This window comes from Hippopotamus amphibius, chromosome 2, assembly GCF_030028045.1.
Source record: "Hippopotamus amphibius kiboko isolate mHipAmp2 chromosome 2, mHipAmp2.hap2, whole genome shotgun sequence".
Classification (NCBI taxonomy): domain Eukaryota; kingdom Metazoa; phylum Chordata; class Mammalia; order Artiodactyla; family Hippopotamidae; genus Hippopotamus; species Hippopotamus amphibius.
Window position 1 is genome coordinate 207114289 of NC_080187.1, and position 22416 is coordinate 207136704.

General features: G+C 38.7%; 1 protein-coding gene and 1 non-coding gene across 3 annotated transcripts; one reads left to right on the top strand and one right to left on the bottom strand.

The window, feature by feature from the left end:
- Nucleotides 1-2698: 2698 nt before the first annotated feature.
- TRNAQ-CUG (transfer RNA glutamine (anticodon CUG)) lies at nt 2699-2770 on the bottom strand. The gene has a single exon. It is a non-coding gene; the product is annotated as a tRNA-Gln (tRNA).
- Nucleotides 2771-3096: 326 nt separating this feature from the next.
- On the top strand, nt 3097-22201 carry RAB11A (RAB11A, member RAS oncogene family). 2 transcript variants are annotated; one of them, XM_057722925.1, is made up of 5 exons: nt 3097-3282; nt 9535-9730; nt 9975-10168; nt 11142-11222; nt 20424-22201. In XM_057722925.1, the coding sequence occupies exons 1-5, from the start codon at nt 3243-3245 to the stop codon at nt 20561-20563; spliced, it is 651 nt and encodes a 216-aa protein (XP_057578908.1). In that variant the 5' UTR covers nt 3097-3242; the 3' UTR covers nt 20564-22201. The 2 variants fall into 2 exon arrangements, with proteins under 2 accessions (XP_057578908.1, XP_057578907.1); XM_057722924.1 differs by lacking the exon at nt 3097-3282 and having other exon boundaries at nt 9489-9730.
- Nucleotides 22202-22416: the final 215 nt, after the last annotated feature.

The following is a 22416-nucleotide window of genomic DNA, read 5'->3' on the forward strand; positions in this document are numbered from 1 at the left end:
TCCACAGCCAGTTTACTTTTCCTGAGACCAGGTTTACTTCAATCACCCCTCTGTCCACAAGTCTTTTATGGCTCCCCCAAGAGGGATGCTAACAGGCGTTCTGTGGGAAGAGAGTTCTGTGGTTGGGAGTGTCAACTTAAAGAAAAATATACAACATGACAGTTGTGAGTTTAAGTTTTATTCAGGGTCTTACTGAGGACTATAGCCAGGGAGACAAACACTCAGTAGCTCTGGGAAACTGCACTTAAGAGGTAGGGGAGGAGCCAGTTACATGTGAATTTTGGGGGCTAGGAAATACATGAAGTAAAGCGTAGATCTTGGTTAAAGAACAAAGAACAGATCTCAAGTTAGTGATTTTAGTGCTTTTCTATATATGTGAAGATGCCAGAATCTGGGGTCATTAAGTCTTCCTGAGATAAGCATCTTAACTATCTAGGGCAGCGGTCCCCAACCTTTTTGGCACCAGTGATGGGTTTCACGGAATACCATTTTTCCACGAGTGGGGGGAGGTGGGAGATGCTTCAGGCGGTAATGTGAGTGATGGGGAGCAATACGGAGCGGCAGATGAAGCTTTGCTTGCTTGCCCACCTGTCGCTCACCTCCTGCTGTGTGGCCCTGGTTCCTAACAGGCCACGGACCACTACGGGGTGGGGGGTGGGGGTGGCGGGGGGGTTTGGGGACCCCTGATCTAGGGGCTGTTTATCCAAAGCGCAGAATGCCTCACCCAGTTTTTTTTTTCATCCTGAATTCTCCTCAGGGTACGCTGCTGCACTGTGGGTCACTGCAATGGGTTATGATTTAACCTTTATATAGCTGGATGATGAATGATACTCTTTGCTCTTTTTTTGTTCACAGGTGAATCTGGGAAATGCTGTGTTCAATACAGTTATTTTTTTTTTCTTCAGAGTGGAATATTTAGACTTTAAAAAACTAGTGTGCTAGGGTAACTTCTAAGGCAGGGGAGACAGTGTATAGTGCCTCTCAATTTATTTGAGCATGCAGTCCTTCTTTTGAGGAATACTATTGACCTTCTCAGGACACACATTGAGAAATGACTTAAGGGAAAAAGTTAATGGCCTTGCTTAACATGTTCTTATCATCTAATTTCGTCCACTTCCTAAAATGAGTTTCCTTACTTGCTTCTTCCTTCAGGAGTCAATGCTAGCTCCTCCTCTTCCGGAAAGTTCTTCCTAATTATCTCAGTCCCTCTGAACTGTGGCATTTGTTGCCAGAACTCTCATTAGTTATTCCTTCAGAACTGTTATAGATATTCCACCATTCTTGGGTCCACCTTGTCTACCCACCTGAATAGTGCTAGGACTGTGTCTTATATAAATAATCTGTATACACATAATATTTAGCAGCTGGAGTAATATTGTGCAACTCCCCCAGTGTGGATAATGCTCACCCCTGCACAAGGCAGGATCTAGGCCTTAGGTAAACCTTCTGTTGCTTTATACTGTCATGGGAAGCACTGAAAATGGCACTGTACCAGTTTTCTATTGCTTTCATAAAAAATTATCACAAACTTGGTGACCTAAAACAACAGAAATTTATTATTTTACAGTTCTGCAGGTCAGAAGTCTGACATAAATCTCACTGGGCTAAAATCAGGGTGTCAGTAGGGCTGTGTTCTTTCTGGGAGCCTCAGGGAAGACTCCATTTCCTTGCCTTTTCTATCTTCTTTTTTTTTTTTTTTTGCCTTTTCCATCTTCTATAAGTCTCTGCATTCCTAGGCTCCTGGCCCCCTTTCTCCATGTTCAAAGCCACAAGGGTTCGCTGAGGCCTTCTTACACCACATCAGCCTGACCTCCTCTGTCTCCCTTTTCCACTTTTAAGGACACTTGAGAGGACATCAGGCCCACTTGGAGAATCCAGGATAATCATCCTACTTTAAAGTCAGTTGATTTGCAACCTTAATTCCATCTGCAACCTTAATTCCCCTCTGCCATGTAACCTAGCATATTCACAGTTCCCAAGGATTGGGAAGTGGAGATCTTTGGGGAGCAATTATTCTGCTTACTTCAGGCACTCTTGCCCAAAAGTCTAAATTGCATATAGGTGGTAGTGGGGTTTGACAAATAAGTGGGAAAAGCTTTCTGGCATTACAAAAACTCTCTTTAAATGCAGGGAGGCCCTTCTGCGTGATCTTTGGCAAATCACTTGAGTCTCCCCATCCACATTTCCGCTAAAATAGAAATTGCCATCCTTTGCTCTGCCTGTTAAATGAAATAATTATGTAACCAGGTTCAGCTTAGAGGATGACAAATAGAGTTCAAGAAGTTCTTGATGAATCTTGATGAGGGTGAGCGAGGTTCTCTGAATGACATCTGGAGAAGGCTTGAGAAATCACTGGAGAAAAGGAGTCAGTGAAAAGTGCCTGACCTTGAATGAAGCTGGAAGTTGAAAATTCTAGCAAAAAGAATCAACTTTCAAAGAAGCTTTTGAAGAGGGCCCAGGTTCCAAAAAAAAAAGAGGGCGAAGTGCATAGGCTGCTTAGGAGCCGCCTAGGTGACAGAGAGTACAGAACTGAAGAGGGAAAGGTATGTGGTCTTCCTAGGCAAAGATACTATTTCGTGACATTCCCTCCTTTCTTAACTCAAGGACACATATACCGTAGGTGTAAAACAATTACTTAGTGAAAAAGTAAATGAATGATAAAAGCGTGGCCAGGAAAAAAAAAGAAAACAAGCAGCTCAGGTTCCACCGAGATTTGAACTCGGATCGCTGGATTCAGAGTCCAGAGTGCTAACCATTACACCATGGAACCGTCACGCTCAGGATGTCGCCTTCGGCTCTCTAATCCTTAAAGAACCCCGCCTCCATCCACAAACCTACCACAAGGGGCAGTGCTGAAGCGCTCCCCAGCGCACCGCTTCCCGGCATGGCGGCGCGTGGAATGAGGGAGAGCCCGTTTAGTGTGGAGAGCAGCCGCGACGAGTGCGGTCAGGCGGGAGTCCACGGCTCAGTATCGGCTCCGAGCCTCTCGGAGGGGGCGAGAAAGTGAAGACTCAGGCGAAACGCGCGCGCACCGCCCTCCTTGGGTTCAGGGGCGGGGCGCCGCCTCCCCGGAAGTACTTCCCCTTAGGGGCGGGGGCCTGACGGAAGTGGCGTAGCGGCAGGGAGGGGTTCTTTACCGGGTCCGGCTGCTGAAGCTCGGCGCTCGGGTTACCCCTGCAGCGACGCCCCCTGGTCCCACCGGTCCCGCTGCTGCTCCCGCCCCTTAGCTTCTCGACCGCGCAATGGGCACCCGCGACGACGAGTACGACTACCTTTTCAAAGGTGAGGCCACGGGCTCTCGAACTCTCCCCCGAGTCCCGGTTCAGGGGCCCTGGACGCTCCCGCGGGACCCGCCCGCTGCCCCTGCCCCTGGCCGGCCTTCCTCGGCCCTGCCTCTCTGCGCGGTTCGTCCTGTGGTCTCCCAGCCCAGCCCCTTTTCCTGCCCTCAAGAGGGGGTCCTCGCCGCACAGCGGTCTCTTAGCGACCTCCCCGGAGGCCTTAGGACGCCCCAGAGCCCCTACCCTGCGCCCTTCTCGCGGCGGGCTGCCGTCTCCCAAATCGCCTTCCTTCCTCCCCGGGTTCCAGGGGCCTCTTCAAAGGGGCGCCCCTCCCACCATCCATCTTTTCGGGCTGAGCGCCCCCTCCCCGTCGGCATACACCCTTCTTGAGCCCCTCTGACAGGCCTTTCGCTCTCCGCCTCTCCTTCGGCGCACACTCCCAGGGCAGATCTTTTTCTTATCTGCCTCCTTTTCCCCTCAGGCGAGTCCCTCCCCCTCCCCTCGGACGGAGGCCTCTCCTGGTCCTCTCCTTCCATTACCCGGGCCGGGGCCCTGGTGAACTGGAGAGAGGGCCGCCGGCCCCACCCCCACCCGCCCCGCAGTTCTCGCAGTCAGTAACCTTCTCGCGCTGCCCCCAGCCTTGGTAGCTCTTTTTTCTACCTTCCCTCCCCAGGTAGTTTGAGAGCGCTCCCACGTCTCGTGTGCGACCCCGACGGTGGGGGGGTAGGGCAGGAGTGATTGTCCCAGCACCCACGCGCGCACTTGTCGCAGTGACCCGGCAGACCGTTGTGACTTCCCACCTAGCCTTTTTTCTCCTACCCTCCCTACCCAGCCTGGGATAACTCTTGACTCTGTTCTAGAGAAGGGGTTGCGGATGGGTGGTGGCTGTTATCCTTGCCAGACCTGAAGGCCCAGTTCCTGAGCAGGAAAGGTTGTGCGCTGCACAAATACTAGCTTGCTTTATCGCTATGGACTGGTTGCTTCCTGCTGCAACACTGGGAGGATCCAACCTTTTGGTGTTTTTAGAACAGGAAGGGAAGAGTCCTAGCTGGCCACATACCTTTCCCAAAGGCGGGGGAGGCATAGGGAAGTTGTGTGCTCTTTGGTCAAATTAAATATTTTTCATAAAATAGGGAAACATGTAGTACCCTTGGACAAAACATATTGGAGGGTGGGGAGTGAAGAAAAGAATCGCTTATTGGTTAGTCCGGAAAGAATCCAAATAGTTTTCTTTCTTTTTTTTAATCAACAAAGATAACGGGTACAGTTTTCATTGAGAGAAGAGCACAGTAAATGCTTTTTTCGTTGAATGAATGCTCTCTCTCTGATGCTCTTTTTCTGCTCCTGAATTGGGAGGGCAGCCATCAGTAGTATGCTGAACAAAGATCATTACCCAGGGAGGAAGAAGCCATTGCTATTAAAGCTTTACAGTGGAGGGTGGAGTTTAAAAAGAATGTTAAGCCTGGTGACTGTTTCTGACTTTGCCACTGGGTGCTAAGAATGGTTGACTAAACAAAGCAGGAAACATAGCTTTACCAATACTTTGCAAATCTTGGCGTACCAGCTGATGATATGCCCTTATAACCACTTACTCTTCTGGGCCAGAAATTTTCATATAGAGTCAGTACCTTCAGTATCCACTCCCACCTCCCAGTAGTGGAAAATCATTTAGGGAGAAGAAAGTACTTAATACATTTTACAAATACAGTACAAAAAAGAGACATGGATTCGTTTGCATGCTGTTGGCTGAAGGCATCTGAGGTCTGGTGCAGTTACTCAAGTGAGACCCTGGAAACTGGGGTTTAGTCATTAAAGGGAGATTTGGTTTTTTAAACAAGGTGAGAGGGCAGTGGGCAGCTAGCTACTTTTGAAGTAATTAACTTAGGACAAGATAGACTATCAGAGTATTTCTCCTGTTTGGTTTAGAACTTGAATGTTGGTTATAGAAAACAGTTTTTTTCTCACTAAGAATACTCAGTATCCTGGCTTGGTTTAAGGAATTTTAATTAGCTTTGGGTTTAGACCCTCCTACAAACAGATTGAGAGAGCACAGGGCTTTGGAATCACAAATACTGACTCAGGTCATACATTTGCTTTGTGACCTTGGGAAAGTTGACTTTTTTGAACCTCAGTTCCTTCATCTATTAAAAAAAAAATACCTCTCAGGGCTGTTGTGAGAATTAAATGAGACATTATAAAACTTTAGCTTCTCTGAGCACTCAATAAATTGTGACAATGTGAAAGAAGTTACTGTGGTTCTTGTCAGTTTTTTTTTAAACCTTAAATCTATAACTAAGAGTATTTAAGTATTAGTAAAGAAACTTAAAACTAGGACCTTCTAAAGTATTTTATATTTCCATGGGTTATGGTTTCATTTGTTGTACATTTTGTTGTTTGATAGGGTGTTTTAAAAATTCTGCTGAGAAAGATTTCTACTTTTTTTAAAGCTCTTACAGGATATGAGTCACTTTTAAACTTCTGTGATGATTATATAGCCAATTTCTTATTTATACAATTATAATTTAAAGTGAAGCAACAATAATTACATTTTAAAATGGTTTCATTCCACATAGACTTATTCCCTGAGATGAGCTGCATCTGTCTACTTGGAAGAAGGCTTACCTAGCAAACTTAATAGTTGAGGAAATTGTTAGTTTGTGACTAACCAGCTGAAAGTGAAGGGATATTTTGATTGGTGTAGGATGGAGTTGTCCAAGTGGGAATGTAATGTGAGGAGAGCAGGAGAATTATTCTAAATTATGTATTTGTTCTTGAATGTTAATTTTTAGTTAAGGTCAACAGTGAGACTTTTGGTGGTGTTGGGGAATTAGTTTTATTTTTTAAAACTTGACTTTTTATTTTAAAAACTTTAATTCCACAAGTATTTACATATGATGTGGTTAAGGCCCTTTGGAACACATAAGTGAAGTATGAGTCAATCATAGTTTCTGTTTACAATATTGTGGTAGACACCAATTCAATCAAAGTCACATTTTCTGAAAATAACTGGATATATAGTCTACATCATTTTCTTTTCAGTCTCATTGAAAGGTCAGTAGTAATTAACTATCAGCTGATTGTCAGTGGGACCGATCATAGGAACTTTGCTGTCTTGCATCTTGATAGTTTTTCTTTCACAACTTTAGGTTGAGCAATTTGGGTTCTGCTGAATCTAGAAAAACTTGTCTAGACTTCAGCCTTATTGAATTTTAAAGACTCTTGGTAAGGTTGGACTATGAATATAGTTGAAAGAGTAGAAAGATCTCCAAGTTTATTTATAAAAGCCAGTATGAAAATTATCAGTTACTCCTTCAGGTGATAACTTTTAGGTCTGAGATACTTGAGATGATTGATTTGTTGAATTAAATTTTAGTCCAGTACATTAGTTTGCAAGAGAGTGTATAAAACTAAATGTGATTGAAGAGTTGCAAATTTTTATTAAATAATGGTCAATTTTAATATGTAAATTCTGTTTTTATGGCATTTAGCAGCCTAGTATTTGATATATAATGAACCAAATTTAGTATTAGATGTTAGAGATGATATGTAAAATTCAGCAGATGAGGTTAGCCAAGTGGTAATGCTTTCATATACAGATGCTGTTATTTAATTTATGCTTACAGACACACACGTATATGTTATATAGATGCGTATAGTTACAGAATGTTGAAAGTGGAAGTACTTTTAACCTAAGATACTAGCTATGGAAAGTATAGGAAAGACTGCAAATTCCTTTTTTGAACTATAGGATGTGATTATATAGTTAGTCTCATTTTAAAAAAGCAATTAAATATGGTCATCTTAATGAGAGAAACTGTTTTGATTAGAAATAAAGTTTGAGTCCATGAACTTTTGGGGTTTTGGTTTGTTTTTTAATTCATAGCCAGTAAATTCTCTTCTGTTGTTTAGGTAATTTAATCCATTCTAGTTTGTTTATTTTTTAGTGAGCCTAAATATAACCTTTCTTGGTGTGGTTTCTCATTTGGTAACTGAATAGAAGCAGCTTTCCTTAGTGTGTCATTTCTCAGCATCATCTTGGCAGCGCTGTTCTTCAAGAACCAATATCTTCTGTTGTCATTTAAGATACAATCCTTTAACAAGTTGCTAGTCATAGTTCTGTCAACCTTGTCCGTGTCTGGCTGAGATAACTGTTTTATACTAAAGTATTCATGAATCTTGAATTATTTTCAGATAAGGGTACTAATTTTATGCTAAAAGTAATTGGTTATATCGAGGGGCAAGCATGCCCTCACTAACTAGCTTTATGATGGCACGAAGATTTGAGGATGGGGAGGTAATGAACAGAATCATTAAAGTGGTTGCTGAAAGGCAAGAAACCAAAACTTGAAAATACTATAGTTTTTGTGGGATGGAGAAAGTGTTCTATGAATTGTTTGTTTATTTATTTTATTTTATTTTCCAAAGGCATTATCATTCTAGATATCTTGCTCTTTGGCTTTAAACTAAATGACTGTCTTCTCAGTTGATATACCTGATTGATATATCTGAGTGCCTATGAAGTAGAAACCTTCAGCTTTTTGGTTTGTCCCTTCTTTCCTATTGCCACTTCAAGTGAGGCTTTTATACCTCAGTGCTATTGTGGGTCCAGAAAAGATTCAAAGGAGGTTTCCTCAGCAGAACATCCAGCCTCTTCCACTAAGAGGCAACAGTGAGTATACCCTGTTAATGGGGTAGACTTTATTACGAAACTGGGATTTCACCTCACATCCAGAATGCGGGACCTTGGGAACTAACATATCAACCAACTATCCTATAAAACTGGAAGTGCATTGTTTTTGTACCTTACTTTCATGACCTTAGCATCTTCTTCCTTGGTATCCAAATTAAAGCATTTACTGTATTATCTGTGTTTGCCACAGTACCTTTGACACTTCTAATTGACTACGTAACTAGAAATAGCTATGCATTTTGCTGCATGGAATCACTGCTGCCTGGATGATTTCTTGCTGAATCAGCTGATAGAGGAAGCCAGAAGATATGCATTTGATAATTGTACTCTCTCCAAGACTGTCCAGAGACCAGCTTATATCCGCTCTTGTGGCAAGGAAGGAATGCATAATGGACTCTCTGCCCTCTGACCGGAGTGCAGTGAGCTCTCACAGTTTTTACTTCCCTTGCCACCCCCACCACCAGATACCAGTTTCTTTAGTAAGACATGATCTTACTGCTTTGTGTTATTCTTGCATGTTGAATTATCTGGTCCTGGTATCTAAATCACTCAGCTAGTAAGAACTAAGAAGCATATAGTCAACAGTAGGAATAATAGTTTCTGAAATCTTGGTAAAATTTTTTACCAAGGAAAAAATGTTATCAAGCTCAGATTCTGTAAACCTGTGAACTCATTTTGTTCTTTAAATTCAGATAGAAATGCTTTAGAACAAGTTAACTGCCTATTTCCCCATTGTTTGTGAAGTGTAACATTACCTTAGGTGAAAAAGAATCCACTGTGTTTAGCTAGTAAATAAACTGCCTCCTATAGTAATCATAGGAAATAAATTCATCTAACGAAAGTTTTTTTTAAATAAAGTTATCAAGCCGTAAGTGAAAGTATATGCCCTCCTTGCTTTGGCTTTGACTCAGAGTAAGTCAGAATTTTTAGTCAGCTTTCTAGGGCCCCTGTTGAACCTAGTGGCGTGTTTGTTTTTGGAGGGGTCTCTAGTTTCCTGCCAGTCTGATAAATGTAACTATGAAAGGGTCATTGTAGTTTCTGTGATCTGGGTGGCAAAGTTTATAAACTTGATGCCTCCTGTGTTGTGTTTCATTTTACCTAGGTGTGAGTCCTGAGGTCACATCCAGGCTTTGGTGAGACTAAGTAGAACATACTTAGGGCACTAACATCGTTTGTTGTTTTCATGTCTAATACATTTTCATATCACAGATTGTTCGTTTGGTTTAGGATTTCTCTATCAAGTTATTACCTTCTAAGGTAGTAAGGTTGGTATAGCATTGATTATTAAATTAATGCATTAGCCTGTCATCAGTGCCTTGTAGACTGAAATTTGCATGTGTGAGACAGGATACTTTATCTGTGCACATGATGTGTTGAAGTCACTATGCAGGTAGAAACACATTAAAAAGAATAAATTGGTTTTATCAATTGGTAACATGGGCATTCAACTCTCCCCCCCAGTCCCTTTCTAAAAATCAGATGCCTTATCTTTTTTGCTTTAAAACATGATGGTATTCTGAATGTGTGTGCCTCATTCATCTGACATTGAATTCTTTGTCTTTTTAGTTGTACTTATTGGAGATTCTGGTGTTGGAAAGAGTAATCTCCTGTCTCGATTTACTCGAAATGAGTTTAATCTTGAAAGCAAGAGCACCATTGGAGTAGAGTTTGCAACAAGAAGCATCCAGGTTGATGGGAAAACAATAAAGGCACAGATATGGGACACGGCAGGGCAAGAGCGATACCGAGCCATAACATCAGCGTAAGTCTCATAGTTTTTTAAGTTCTATGAAATAGGCTGCCAAAGTGAATTCACTGACTTTTGGTATTGGAAAAAGGTACTGTTTTGTTTCCTTTAAAGAATTCCAGTATTAGGATTCTAAAATTTATAAGTGTGTTTAAAAATCTGTGTGTGTGTTATAAAACCCATATACTTAGTCTTTTCTGGTGTTCTCTTCCCTCTTGTGGTTGTTTTCTAATAGTTAAGTATATGTTTCTGTTTTCAGATACTATCGTGGAGCTGTAGGTGCCTTACTGGTTTATGACATTGCTAAACATCTCACATATGAAAATGTAGAGCGGTGGCTGAAAGAACTGAGAGATCATGCTGATAGTAACATTGTTATCATGCTTGTGGGCAATAAGAGTGATTTGCGCCACCTCAGGGCAGTTCCTACAGATGAAGCAAGAGCTTTTGCAGGTTAGTGGTATGAATTCTATGATATTACAGTGATTCTGTATTTCTTGCAGTTTTGATAACCCTCCCAATGAGGGTAATCAGTTACAACAGTTTTGGAAAGGTAAACATGAATGCTTAATAAGTATTGTTGTTTTGAAAGTGTGTGATGACTGTGTGACTCTTTTATTTAACTTTGAGTTATTAAAACTGTAGTATTTTGAGTTGTTGCTGCCAAAAATTGAATATAAATACTATCTTCTTTTCTTTCCCTGGAACGGGTAGATGAAATCTGTGTTTATTATGTGCTTCCTGCCTTTTTCCATTATGTCTGTGTTTTACCAAGGCTTGTTCTATGTGGGTTCGAAAAGTAGTGGCCCAGGGAGTGGTCAAGGACCAACAGGAATGTAGCTGCTTAGGGGTTATAACTGTTTTGGCTTTATAGAGGATCTGCCTATCTCTTGACTTGGTATTGGTAGGGGCAGCCTACCAGAAGGCAACATTGTACATTATTGACTAATGAAAGTTGTGACCTTCCACTGTTGATTATGCTGTGAATAAAATTTTCGATCACAGTTTTCCATTTTCTAGGCAAGAAGCTTTATTCCAGATAATATAGTCACAGAATTCTAAGTGAATCACATATACCCACCCACGTTCATACCATAGCTATGTGGTTGATGGGGAGGAACATAGTAAGGATGAAATTAGCTGGGTATTTGATAAGTTTATTACATTATGTGTAGTGTTATTCATTGCTAGTGGTAGTATTTAGATGTAACAAGTATTTATATTAATTAAGAGGTCAATGAAAGTTTCTCCCTGTCATTTTTAATCTACTACTGAAGTGGAAGTAATGTGGTGCTCTTATTGCTCAAGAAGTTGGAGAGGTCTTGGGTTTTAAAAAAGTTCTGTTATTTTCCTTTTGAAGGCTTGATTACATCACATCCCTTGTATTAAAATTTGACAAGACTGAAGTTTTTGTGTCTCCCCACAGAAAAGAATGGTTTGTCATTCATTGAGACATCTGCTCTAGACTCTACAAATGTAGAAGCTGCTTTTCAGACAATCTTGACAGGTAAGACTTGCATTTTTAGATTATACCAGTGGGAATTGGAAGTATTAGAAAGGTAATTTAAACAAATTAGTCAGGAAACTAATCTGTAAAATCACACCGAGAATGACTATCATTTGAGAGCTACTATAGAGTTTAGAGTACAAGAGTAGTTACACCCCTTGCTTGCCGAGCTTTTATCGTCCTAATTCACTTCTATTTTTACTATGGTCTGTGCATTCTGTATTTCATGGTCATAAGCACAAAGCAATGCTTAATGGTACTTTTTAAAAGATAAATATTGAAATCCCGTTTATGGAAAGATATGAATACCCTTTTGAAATTCAGTAAGGAAAAGGCATTCTTGGTTCTGATTTGTTACAGAAACACCCAGGGGAAAACATATTCTTAAAAACTTAAATGAGAAAGCAAAAAGTAAAATTCTCTGATGATATATTATTGTATAAGAAGCAAGGTGTCACCTGTGGAGAAAATCAACCAGTGATTACATATTGAAAATATGTAATCTTTAAATAAGATTTAAATAAAATATGTAAACTTTAAATAGTGGGAAAGGAACAAAATTCCTGCTGTTTTGGAATGTGTATGTGTAGACCAGGTCAACCTCAGGGATAAGAGGACATTTTATTTATATTGACTCATGTTTACCCTGATTTTAATAGAATGAACAATTTATCTGAAAGTTTAATCTTAATCCTCTAATAGGTACTTCAGTGAGTTGTTTTAAAGTACTTTAAAAATGTGTATTACTTTAAAAAAAAATTTATTTGGCTGCGCCGGGTCTTAGCTGTGGGCACTCAGGCTCTTAGTTGTGGCATGCAGGATCTAGTTCCCTGACCAGGGATCGAATCCGAGCCCCCTGCATTGGGAGCTTGGAGACTTAACCACTGGACTACCAGGGAAGTCCCTGTATACTACTTCTAAGAACTCATAATTTTAGAGTATAGTCTTAGTATATAGTGGTCTTAAGTGGTATTCTAAAAATTATTTATGGAGAAATGGTTAAGTAAATGGGCTTCCAATTATAATGTAACAAGATTTTTATTCATCGTATGCAGCACTCGTATTAGAGGCCAACAGATTTTAGCTTTTAAGTGTTGTCTTATTTTACTGTAAAAATGTAGGGAATAAAACTTAGGATTTAGGAACATGGGCTTGGAAGCTTGACTTGGGTTCTAGTCCTGGCTCCTCCACTTACTAATTAGCTCTATAATCTTAGGCAAGTTACTTAAGCTTTCTAGGCCTTACTCATATGTAAAGTTGAAATAAGTTTTGGGAGTTCTGTTATTTTCTTTTCAAGAGATGGCTTGTATTTATAAATACCTTGTGATATGCTTTGACTTGACTGTTAATGTTGTAACTTAACGGTTTTTGTCTCTATAACCTAACCCATAGAAAAGAATTCTGTCATGGAGACGTCTACTCTAGACTCCAAAAATGAGTACATGAGTTCATACATGTAAAATACTTTGCTATCCCTGATATGTTGTAATTATTTGATATTGGTAGCTAAATAGCAGTTAAAATATGAAAAAAAACTCATTAGAAATAAACTATATTGATGATTTACATACCTGTTTTCTATTAAAACAGGTATGTTATAATTCTTTCCTGTTATCAGAAAAATAGTAAATAAAGGACTGGTGCTAGGGTTGGACAAACAGTCTTTGGAACACAGTAGCTTTCTTTTTAGAATCTTTTGTGTCAACTTTCTTTTCTTAGTAAATTTTATTTATTTATTTATTTATTGGCTGTGTTGGGTCTTCATTGCTGCGCACAGGCTTTCTCTAGTTGTGGCGAGTGGGGGCTACTCTTTGTTGCGGGCTCCTCATTGCGTTGGCTTCTGTTGTTGCAGAGCATGGGCTCTAGGTGTGCGGGCTTCAGTAGTTGTGACACACGGGCTTAGTTGCTCTGTGGCATGTGGGATCTTCTGGGACCAGGGCTTGAACTTGTGTCCCCTGCATTGGCAGGCGGATTCTTAACCACTGCACCACCAGGGAAATCCCTGTGTCAACTTTCACTGCAGATTGTTTCAAGCAAGCAGGATCTGATTGAATATGCAGTATGTCTGCAAATCCTGCTTTTTTTTCTTTTTAAGCATGTTTGTGGTTTCTCTTGGGTCAGTGTGTTGAACACTAAATTGAGACCCAGGAGTTGTAGGTTTTACTTTTTATCACTTTGCCCTCATTTCCTGTATAACTAAAGTCAGTGAACCTCCCTAGTCCTAAGACTCAGTGTCTTAAGATGAGTAAATTAAATCATCTTCAAAGTCTGTGAGTCTAAGGTCTCTGAAAAACCTCATTTGAAAACACTTTAATCTGTCCTTGTTGGGTTATTTTTTATGTCCCATCAAATCTCTGCTATAATTCTGGCCCATTCTGATTTCAATTTCTAGCCCATTTATTCTGATATTAAGTGAAAATGAGGGTGTTTTCTTCTATCTGCAGTTAACTGTTTTATGTATCATTTTGTAACATTGAACTTATGATCTGTTTAAACACGAACTAATCAATAAGCAGTGATATATACTTAAAATTGAGCTGTTTTGTCCTGAATGATGAACATCTGGCTATTTTTCTTAAAATTCACTCTTGATTAAGCTTTCGTTACTGCTTAATTAATATTGCTTGAAAGCCATCAAGGCTTGAGCCTCACTTACTACCACTTTTCCTCTCTATATAGTCACTATTTCCTCAGCTTCCTCAGTAAATGTGTTGATCTGTGGGATCAGAGATCACTGCATATGGCAGCGGACGTCTGTGTTTTGCAAGTTGTTAGGGTGTTTGTTCTAAACTTTTCTATATACTAGTGGGAGTATTAATGCATGGAAAAAACAGGAAATAGAACAGTATTCTCATTAGGCTTAATTATACCTTACATGTTAACAGTATTAAGGGAGCATTTACATTGTATTTTGATGTTGCTGGAAGAAAAAAAAAGCTTTCTACTTTGCAAGACACAAAATTATATGTTAGAAAATGTATCTCCATTGTTACTTCAAAGTAATTGTGTTGCTTATTTTAGCATAGACCCATGGCGTTCTTGACATCCATGAATTTGACAGTAACTTCATAACATAATTTTGCTGATGGTATTTTTAGGAGGTAGTTGGTTAGTGCATGAGTGAGCCTGATGCATTGTTTAGCCTCTAAATTTCAGTGTAGCTTTATTTTCTTTCATCCTCAAGTTCATTGAGGGATGTTATTAATCTGTACTGTCCATACTGTATTATTTTTTCTTTTAACTTTGAATTTTGACAAGTTCAGACTGAAAGTTTGCAGTAATAGTACAAAATATTTGCAAACACCCTTAACCTATATTTCCCAAATGTTGATATTTACCACACTTGCTTTATTCTTTTTCTCCCTCTCTCTAAATATATAAATAATACTATTTTGTTCCTGTACCATTTGAGAGTGACAGACATGTTGCCCATTATCCCTAAGTGCTTTTCAGTGTGTATTTCCTAAAAACAAGGATATAGTCTTTCATAGCCAGAGTACGATGATCAAAATTAGAGCATTAGATAATAGTACTGCATCAGTGTTAAGCTACAGATCTTATTCAGATTTTGCCAACTGTTCCAATTATGTCCTTATTAGCAAAAGACAAAAATCTGTGATCAGATCATGCATTGCATTCAGTTGTCCTAACTCTTTAGTCTCCTCTAACCTGGAATAGTTCCTCAGTCTGTCTTTTGTTTATTGACATTTCTTGAAGGGTATGGGTCAGTTATTTTGTAGTGTCCCTCAATTTGGGTTTGTCTGATGTTTCCTCATGATTCAGTTCTGGTTATGTGCTTTCAGCAGGAATACCACAAAAGTGTTCTCAGTGCATCATATCAGCAGGCTCATGATATTGGTTTTTCTTATTAATTACCGGTCATGTTGGTTATGACAATGTCTGCCAAGTTCCTCCAGGTAAGTAGTAAGTCCAAGCCATCCTTGTAGTATGGAGACTAAATTCTTAATTCCATGGTTGAAAGAATTTTCTTTCTTTTTTTTTTGTGGCCACGCTGTGCGGCTTGTGAGGTTTTAGTTCCCTGACCAGGGATTGAACCTGTGCAGTGGACGCACCCAGTCCTAACCACTGGCCTGCCAGGGAATTCCCGGTTGAAAGAATTTTAATTCATTTAGCATATTGTCTTTTAAAGGTAGGGCTAGAGTTTTCAGGCATTAATTTTATTGGAGTAGTAAGGATCTTTTAATCAGGCACAGTAGCTTTGGTTCTTTGCATGTGGCAACCTTTTAAATGTATCCAGTCAAATCGGAGCATTTTTTGACCTTCAGGGAACTTACATTGTGAGCAGTAGGTTTCAAGAAGGTCTAACAAATTCTGATGTAGGCTGTAGTAGGATAACTCAGGTCTCTGCTATTTTCACAATTTTTGGAGGGACTGAGGAATTTTACCTTTTTTTGTTCCGCAGTTTAGAACTATTGCATTTAAATTCCTTAGAATTTACTTTGAAACTTGATCCATACTTCCATTAGAGTAGAAATAGGCTTATGTCTTATTTAACTTTACTTGGTTATATTTAAAGCTATTTTATATTAATATTTTACTTTATATTTAGATCTCATACAAGAGATCCTGATACAAGAACAATAAAGCAGAATTCCTTTTCTTTCTAACCTTACTTGACTTCTTAAAAAGGGTCTGCACGGCAGTTGGTATATCACACACATTTGGTTCTAAAGGAGAACATGCCCTTGAAGGAGGAAAATATTTACATCTGGTTTAGCAAGTTATTTGTCCTGTTCCCCTCCTCCCACTTAAATAACCTTTTCTAATCAGATACCAGCTAGAAGGTACCTGCTTCCTATTTTCTTATCAAAGTTTTTTTAAAGTGACACCCAACCACAGAGATGTTAAATAAATAAATTACTTGTGTAGCTTCTCAGTGCCCATTCTAACTGAAAGAAAAAAATTTCTCCTAATTTTCTGATCAACACTTTCCTTTCTCTTTATTGCCTTGGGTGGCATTTTTATTAGTGGACATCTTTTCAGTGATTGGAGTGATGTAGCAGTAATCTGTTTCTACAAAACAGTGTGTAGTACTTGCAGGCAGTTTTATAACACTGCTCAAATTTCTTTCTTTGTGATGAGATCTCTTTAATTATTTACCTTTCTGTGTTCTCTGAGAACTCTGCTTTTGCTTTCTTCCAGTACTTGCTTTTTATTTATGAACCTGCAAAATGTTTTTTGTTTTTGTTTTCCTAACTTAATATTCAAAACCACTTTTAAATAAGTTAAATTTGTAGAGGGCCACATTTAATCATTTGCACTTGAAAAAGAACAGCCTTCCAGTTTGGGATTAGAGAGAAAATATAAAGAATAAAAACTGAATGGCATAGTTTTACAGTAAGTTGATGATTATCTTTACTTCTTAGTCACTAGCCTGATTGAATGACTTTCTCTTTACCCTTGACACTCTAGTCGCCCCCCCCTTTAAGTATTTATTTATTTATTTATTGACTGTGTTGGATCTTCTTTGCTGCATGTGGGCTTTTCTCTAGTTGTGAGCGGAGCATCTACTCTTTATTGTGTGGGCTTCTCATTGTGGTGGCTTCTCTTGTTGTGGAGCATGGGCTCTAGGTGTGTGGGCTTCAGTAGTTGTAGCATGTTGTAGCTCACCGGCTTTAAAGCACAGGCTCAGTAGTTGTGGCGATAGGCTTAGTTGCTCCACGGCATGTGGGATCTTCCTGGACCAGGGATTGAACCTGTGTCCCCTGCATTGGCAGGTGGATTCTTAACCACTGCGCCACCAGGGAGGGCCCCCATCCCTTTTTAATGAAAAGAATCTAAATGAAGACTCCATGTCCTTCATATCCTCTTTTTTTTTTTTTTTTTTAACTCTAGTCAGTAACCTTTCTTTATTGTAATCTAATTTTTTTTCTCTTGGTGCTTCTTCACCTTTGAACCACTGTCAACCTAAAACATTTTAGCCACCCGCTCCCCCCAGAAAAGCGTAAGAAAAGGCACACTAGCTGTCAGTGTTTTGTTAGTTTACGTATTCAGTTGATTACAGTTTGCTATTGTTCAACTTTAGGGAAATTAGTTTTTAACTTGGAAAAAATGTATTAATTTAGATTATACATTTCCTTTTGCTTAACTTTTTGTTATGGAAAGTTTTCAGCATACCAAAAGTAGGATACTATCAATGAGCTCCCATGTAACCATCAACAACCATCAGTTCAGAGCCAGTCTTTTCTCCACCTACCCCCTCTCCCATTATTTTGAAACAAATCCCAGATATTACATCATTTCATTTGTAAACATTCCTTGATGTATATCTAAAATATAGGACTTAAACCCGTAACAACAAAACCACTTAAAAGCTGGCAGTTATTCCTTACTGTCCTCTATTATCCAAACAATATTAAAATTTCCTGTCTCAAATTTTAACAGTTCAACCTTGAATCCAAATGATGTTCGTACATTGCATTTGGTTGCTGTGTTCTTGGGGCATTTTGAAAATATGATTCCACTGTCTCTTTTTTTTACCTTATAACTTTTTTTTTTTAAGTTTTAAATGTTACAGAAATAATACAGTGAACACGCATATATCCCTCATCTAAAATCCTCAGATATAAACATTTTGCCAGATTTAGTTTATTTCTACATGTGTAAATATACTTTCTATCCCCTTTGCTTAATCTTTGGAAAGTATCCCCTTTGCTTAATCTTTGGAAAGTAAACTGTAGACATTGTGGCACTTTACTCGTAAACACTTGAGCATTTTATCTCCTCATGTTGCAGAAAAAACTAATCCCAGGAGAAACTAAGCACAACACTTGCAGAGTTGGAGAACTCAGGTTTATTGAGCTGGCGGACCCAGACGAGCTAACGCTCCAAAATTCTGGGGCCCCGTTTCAGGGGAGTCTTCTCCTTATATAGGTTAAAACATACAGCTATAATAGGTACAAACTGATTGGCTACAAATTACTATAGGTCACGGGCAGTTACAGAGCGTGGGAGTTGCCATGGGTTACACACATAGTAGGGGGTCCTAACAGGAACTTGTAGGAGCCGGACATTCCATTCCTATCAGGACTAAGGTCACAGTTTGCGTTCTCACATTGGTTGCAGGTTGAAGTTAATGGTCACTTAACAAGTCTATGTGCAAAGGGTCTCAAGCAAAGGCTTGGGGTGGGTGCCTGAGAGCCAGACAGTCTTCCCTTATCTGATCACTCTTAGTAATTCATTTTACTGTTTAACTGAGAGTGGTGAGCAGGCCTTTGCAAGATAGAGGAGAGTAAGCAATTACAAGTATGGAAGTTTCAATTTCCTCATCACTCAGAAAAAGGCATGCTCCTACATAATCACAATACCATGTATCATATCAAAGAACTTTATGTAGTATTATCTAATGTGCGAGTTCAAATTCAGATTTCTCCAGGTGTACAAATAATGTCTTGTATAGATTTGGTTTCTACAGTTTAAACCTAGGATCCAATCAAGGAAAAACACATTACACTGATGGAATTGTTATATATCTGAGTACTGAATAGAGTAGCCACTGGCTACAGGTAGTTACTAAGCACTTGAAATATGGCTGTTGGACTGAGGAATTGGATTTTAAATTGTATTTAATTTAAATAGGTAGTTAACACATATTTAATATAAGTTGGCAGGCTATAGCCGACATCTAAAGCATTTATTCTCATCTTTTAAATGCATTTTGTGACAATACCTTTTTTTGAAGAGTCTTGGCTAGTTGTCATAAAATGTCCCTCAGTCTTCCTCATAATAAATTGCTTCCTCATGATGAATTCATTTTAAACATTTTTTGGTAGGAATATATTATATACTTCATAGTCCCTCATAATAGGAGGCATATCATGTCAATTTGTCCCATTTTTAGAATTTCTTTACCTTTTGAGGGTGTTTTTTTTGTTTGTTTTGGAGGGAGCACTATGAGAACAAAGAGATAAAATACATTCTTTGTGAGGAATTTATATAGTTCAGAGGGAGCTACTTATAGGCAGTGGCACTGTAAGACCAAATACAATATATTAAATAAGGATATTTGCTGTAGAGGAATTTAATAACATTTATTCATGTGCTTAGTTATCAAACCCCTGCTATATACTGTAGATGCAGCAATGAATAAGGTAGATACAGTTCTGGTCCTTATAGTTGACTGAAAAAAAATGCACAACCCCAAAAGTTGAGAATTATGTTTTATTTGGTGGCCCTGCTGAGGACTTAAGCCCAGGAGGCAGCCTCTCAGATAGCTCTGAGGAACTGTTCCAAAAAGGTAAGGGAGGAACCAGGATATATAGGAACTTTTGGAACAAAAACTAGGTAGTCTGGAGCATCAAAAGATTACTGTCAATGAAAGAAAACCAGGCATCTCAAGTTAATGAATTTAGGGCTTTTCTTTGTATGGAAGATGCAAGAGCCTGGGCTCATTCTTTTGATATGCACCTTAACTATCTAGGGCCAGTATCCTACTTTTCTCCATCTTGAATTCCCTCAGGGTGCACCATGGGGGAGGGGGAGTGGGTGCAGTGGCTGATGGCTTGATGGCCCCAACATCCTTTGTTCATTGAGATGGCAGGAGACATTCCTCATCCACAAGTTTGTTTAGTGGAAGAGGTAGATGCTAAACAATTAGTTTTGATAAGTGTCATAGAAAATCTTAAATTGCCTGTTTTGAGTAATTATTTCATTACAATTTAACTTTAGTTCAGGGGGCACTGATAAACTTTACTTTCCGTTCTTCTTTTCCAAGAGTCCGTTGGGATATGGGGATTTTGACTTGTTTATGAAGTTGTATGCTTCCTTACATAGCCAACAGAAATACCCACTGTGTCTGATAATGCAGATTTAAATAGTTTTCTGTGGTACAGTGTCAGTGTATGTAGGGTTTTTTTTGGTAAGGGTAGAAATTTAGATCTACGCCCATAAACTATGTAATCTCTTTAGACGAAGATTTATTTAACTGATTGGTAAACCTTTCCCTCTGAAATGGAAAACCTTCATTTCTCTTCTTACCCTAAGGGAAATTGTTGTGAAATAATAATGGGCTGACTCTAATCAGTGGCTGTTTGAAAATAAAACTTTGAGTATATGCAGTCTTTGTTAAGTTTATTTGCATTTTTTCTCTTATGACTATAACTTCTACCTCTGTGTATCTTTTTTATCAATGATTTATGGGTCTGTTCATACTGAATGTTGCTGTTTCTTTTTCTTACTCAGAGATATACCGCATTGTTTCCCAGAAGCAAATGTCAGACAGACGTGAAAATGACATGTCTCCAAGCAACAATGTGGTTCCTATTCATGTTCCACCAACCACTGAAAACAAGCCAAAGGTGCAGTGCTGTCAGAACATATAAGGCGTTTCTCTTCTCCCCTAGAAGGCTGTGTATAGTCCAATTCCCAGGTCTGAGATTTAAATATATTTGTAATTCTTGTGGTCATTTTTGTGTTTTATTACTTCCTCATACTTATGACTTTTTCCATGTCTTAAGTCTTTTGATTTTAGCTTTATAAAATCATCCACTTGTCCCAAATGACTGCAGCTTTTTTTCATGCTATGGCTTCACTAGCCTTAGTTTAATAAACTGAATGTTTGGATTCCTCAATTATTGTTTACTTTTCATCATGGAAGCTGTCACTGTAGGATATAATATAATTTGATCCCTTGAAGCTCAGACCTATTGGTCTTGATTAAATCAAATTAAGAAGACTATAGAAATAAGCTATCATTTTGCCACAGAGCAGCTTATAATTGATACACTCTTCTCTCAGTGCAGTATATATTTCCATAAATCTAAGAATTGCCCTATGAACATAGCAGAATTTTGAGAGCTTGAAAATTTTCCATTATTCCAGAAGTCAACTTCTAAAATGCCTTAATAGGGTTATGTAGTTTAGTAAATTTTGTTTTTTAATTTTTGTAAACATTAAAGTTGATTGGAGAGGGGGGAACTTTTTTTCTGAATAAGAATTATCTTAATAAACACAAAGGCTGTGATGATTTCAGTAGCAGTATGGTTATGGGGCCATGTTAAACAGTGCTGCCTGGCAGTCTGTGAACTGCAGAGACTGATGGCATTCCATCTGAGGTGCCTCTGTTAAAGTAATCAGGCAGCCCAAGTCATTTAACTTATCTAATTTCCCAGTGGTAGATTATGTGGCATTTTATTGGTCAGGCAATAACTGGTTTAATGCTCCTAGTATCTGATGGTGAAGTGTTAATTTTGTCTTAAAACCTTCCAGTAAATGAAATACAACCTAGTTTTATCACCGTATCCACCAGCAGGCATGGATAATTATTTTATTTTAACAATGCTGATTTTTGAGTTTTGCAGTATATTATGGAATATAGTCCAGTTAAGTATCTGGTTTCAGTATGTCTAAAGAATATGATGAGAGGTTAATTTCTGCTCAAGTGGTACCACTTAAAGGCATGTATTCTTTTATAGTATGTAAGATGAAATAGTACCTTGAGTTTAAATAGAATGCATTTAGGCATTGTACAAACCGAAAGTTTTCTTCCACTACATTATTGAAATCAATGGAGCAACTCATTTCTCATTCAGAAATGTGCACACTAATATTTAGTTTTATTTTCTTGTGGATAATATTAAGCACTTAACTCTGAAGTGTTCTGAAAGTTGTGTCAACTAAAGTGATAGTATTCAGGGTGGTGGAATATCCCCAAAATATACATGTGTGTGGGCTTGCATAGAGTACTATGTTTCATAGTTAATCTTCTGTCTTTTGCGGTGCTCATGATGTGTGGGACGCACGGAAGGCATTGCTGTGGTCAGTCAATTTAGTTTTCCTCTGAAGCCATTTTATTATTTTGGTGTATTGGTTATAAAGATACTACTATCTATTTGTAAATCGCTACTTTGTATTTTATGCATGCTCTGTAACTTGATTTTATTTTATTTTATTTTATTTTATTTTTAGTTATTGATTTGAAATATATTCACATTCTAATAAACAGTTATAGGGGGACTATTCTTTATGTTGTCAGATTATATTTTTCCTTTGAGTGCTCTGGGTGTAGCCATGGAATATTTGCTTCTGATGAGTAAGAACATAGGTCCTTGGATTACAGAGTAAAAATTGAATTGGAGGCATCATTGTCTGAATTCAGCTTTGATTTTAGACATATAGCTCAATTATGCTGTTCTTGGAAAAAATATTGAGTATTACCAAAAACGTTAGGAAAGTA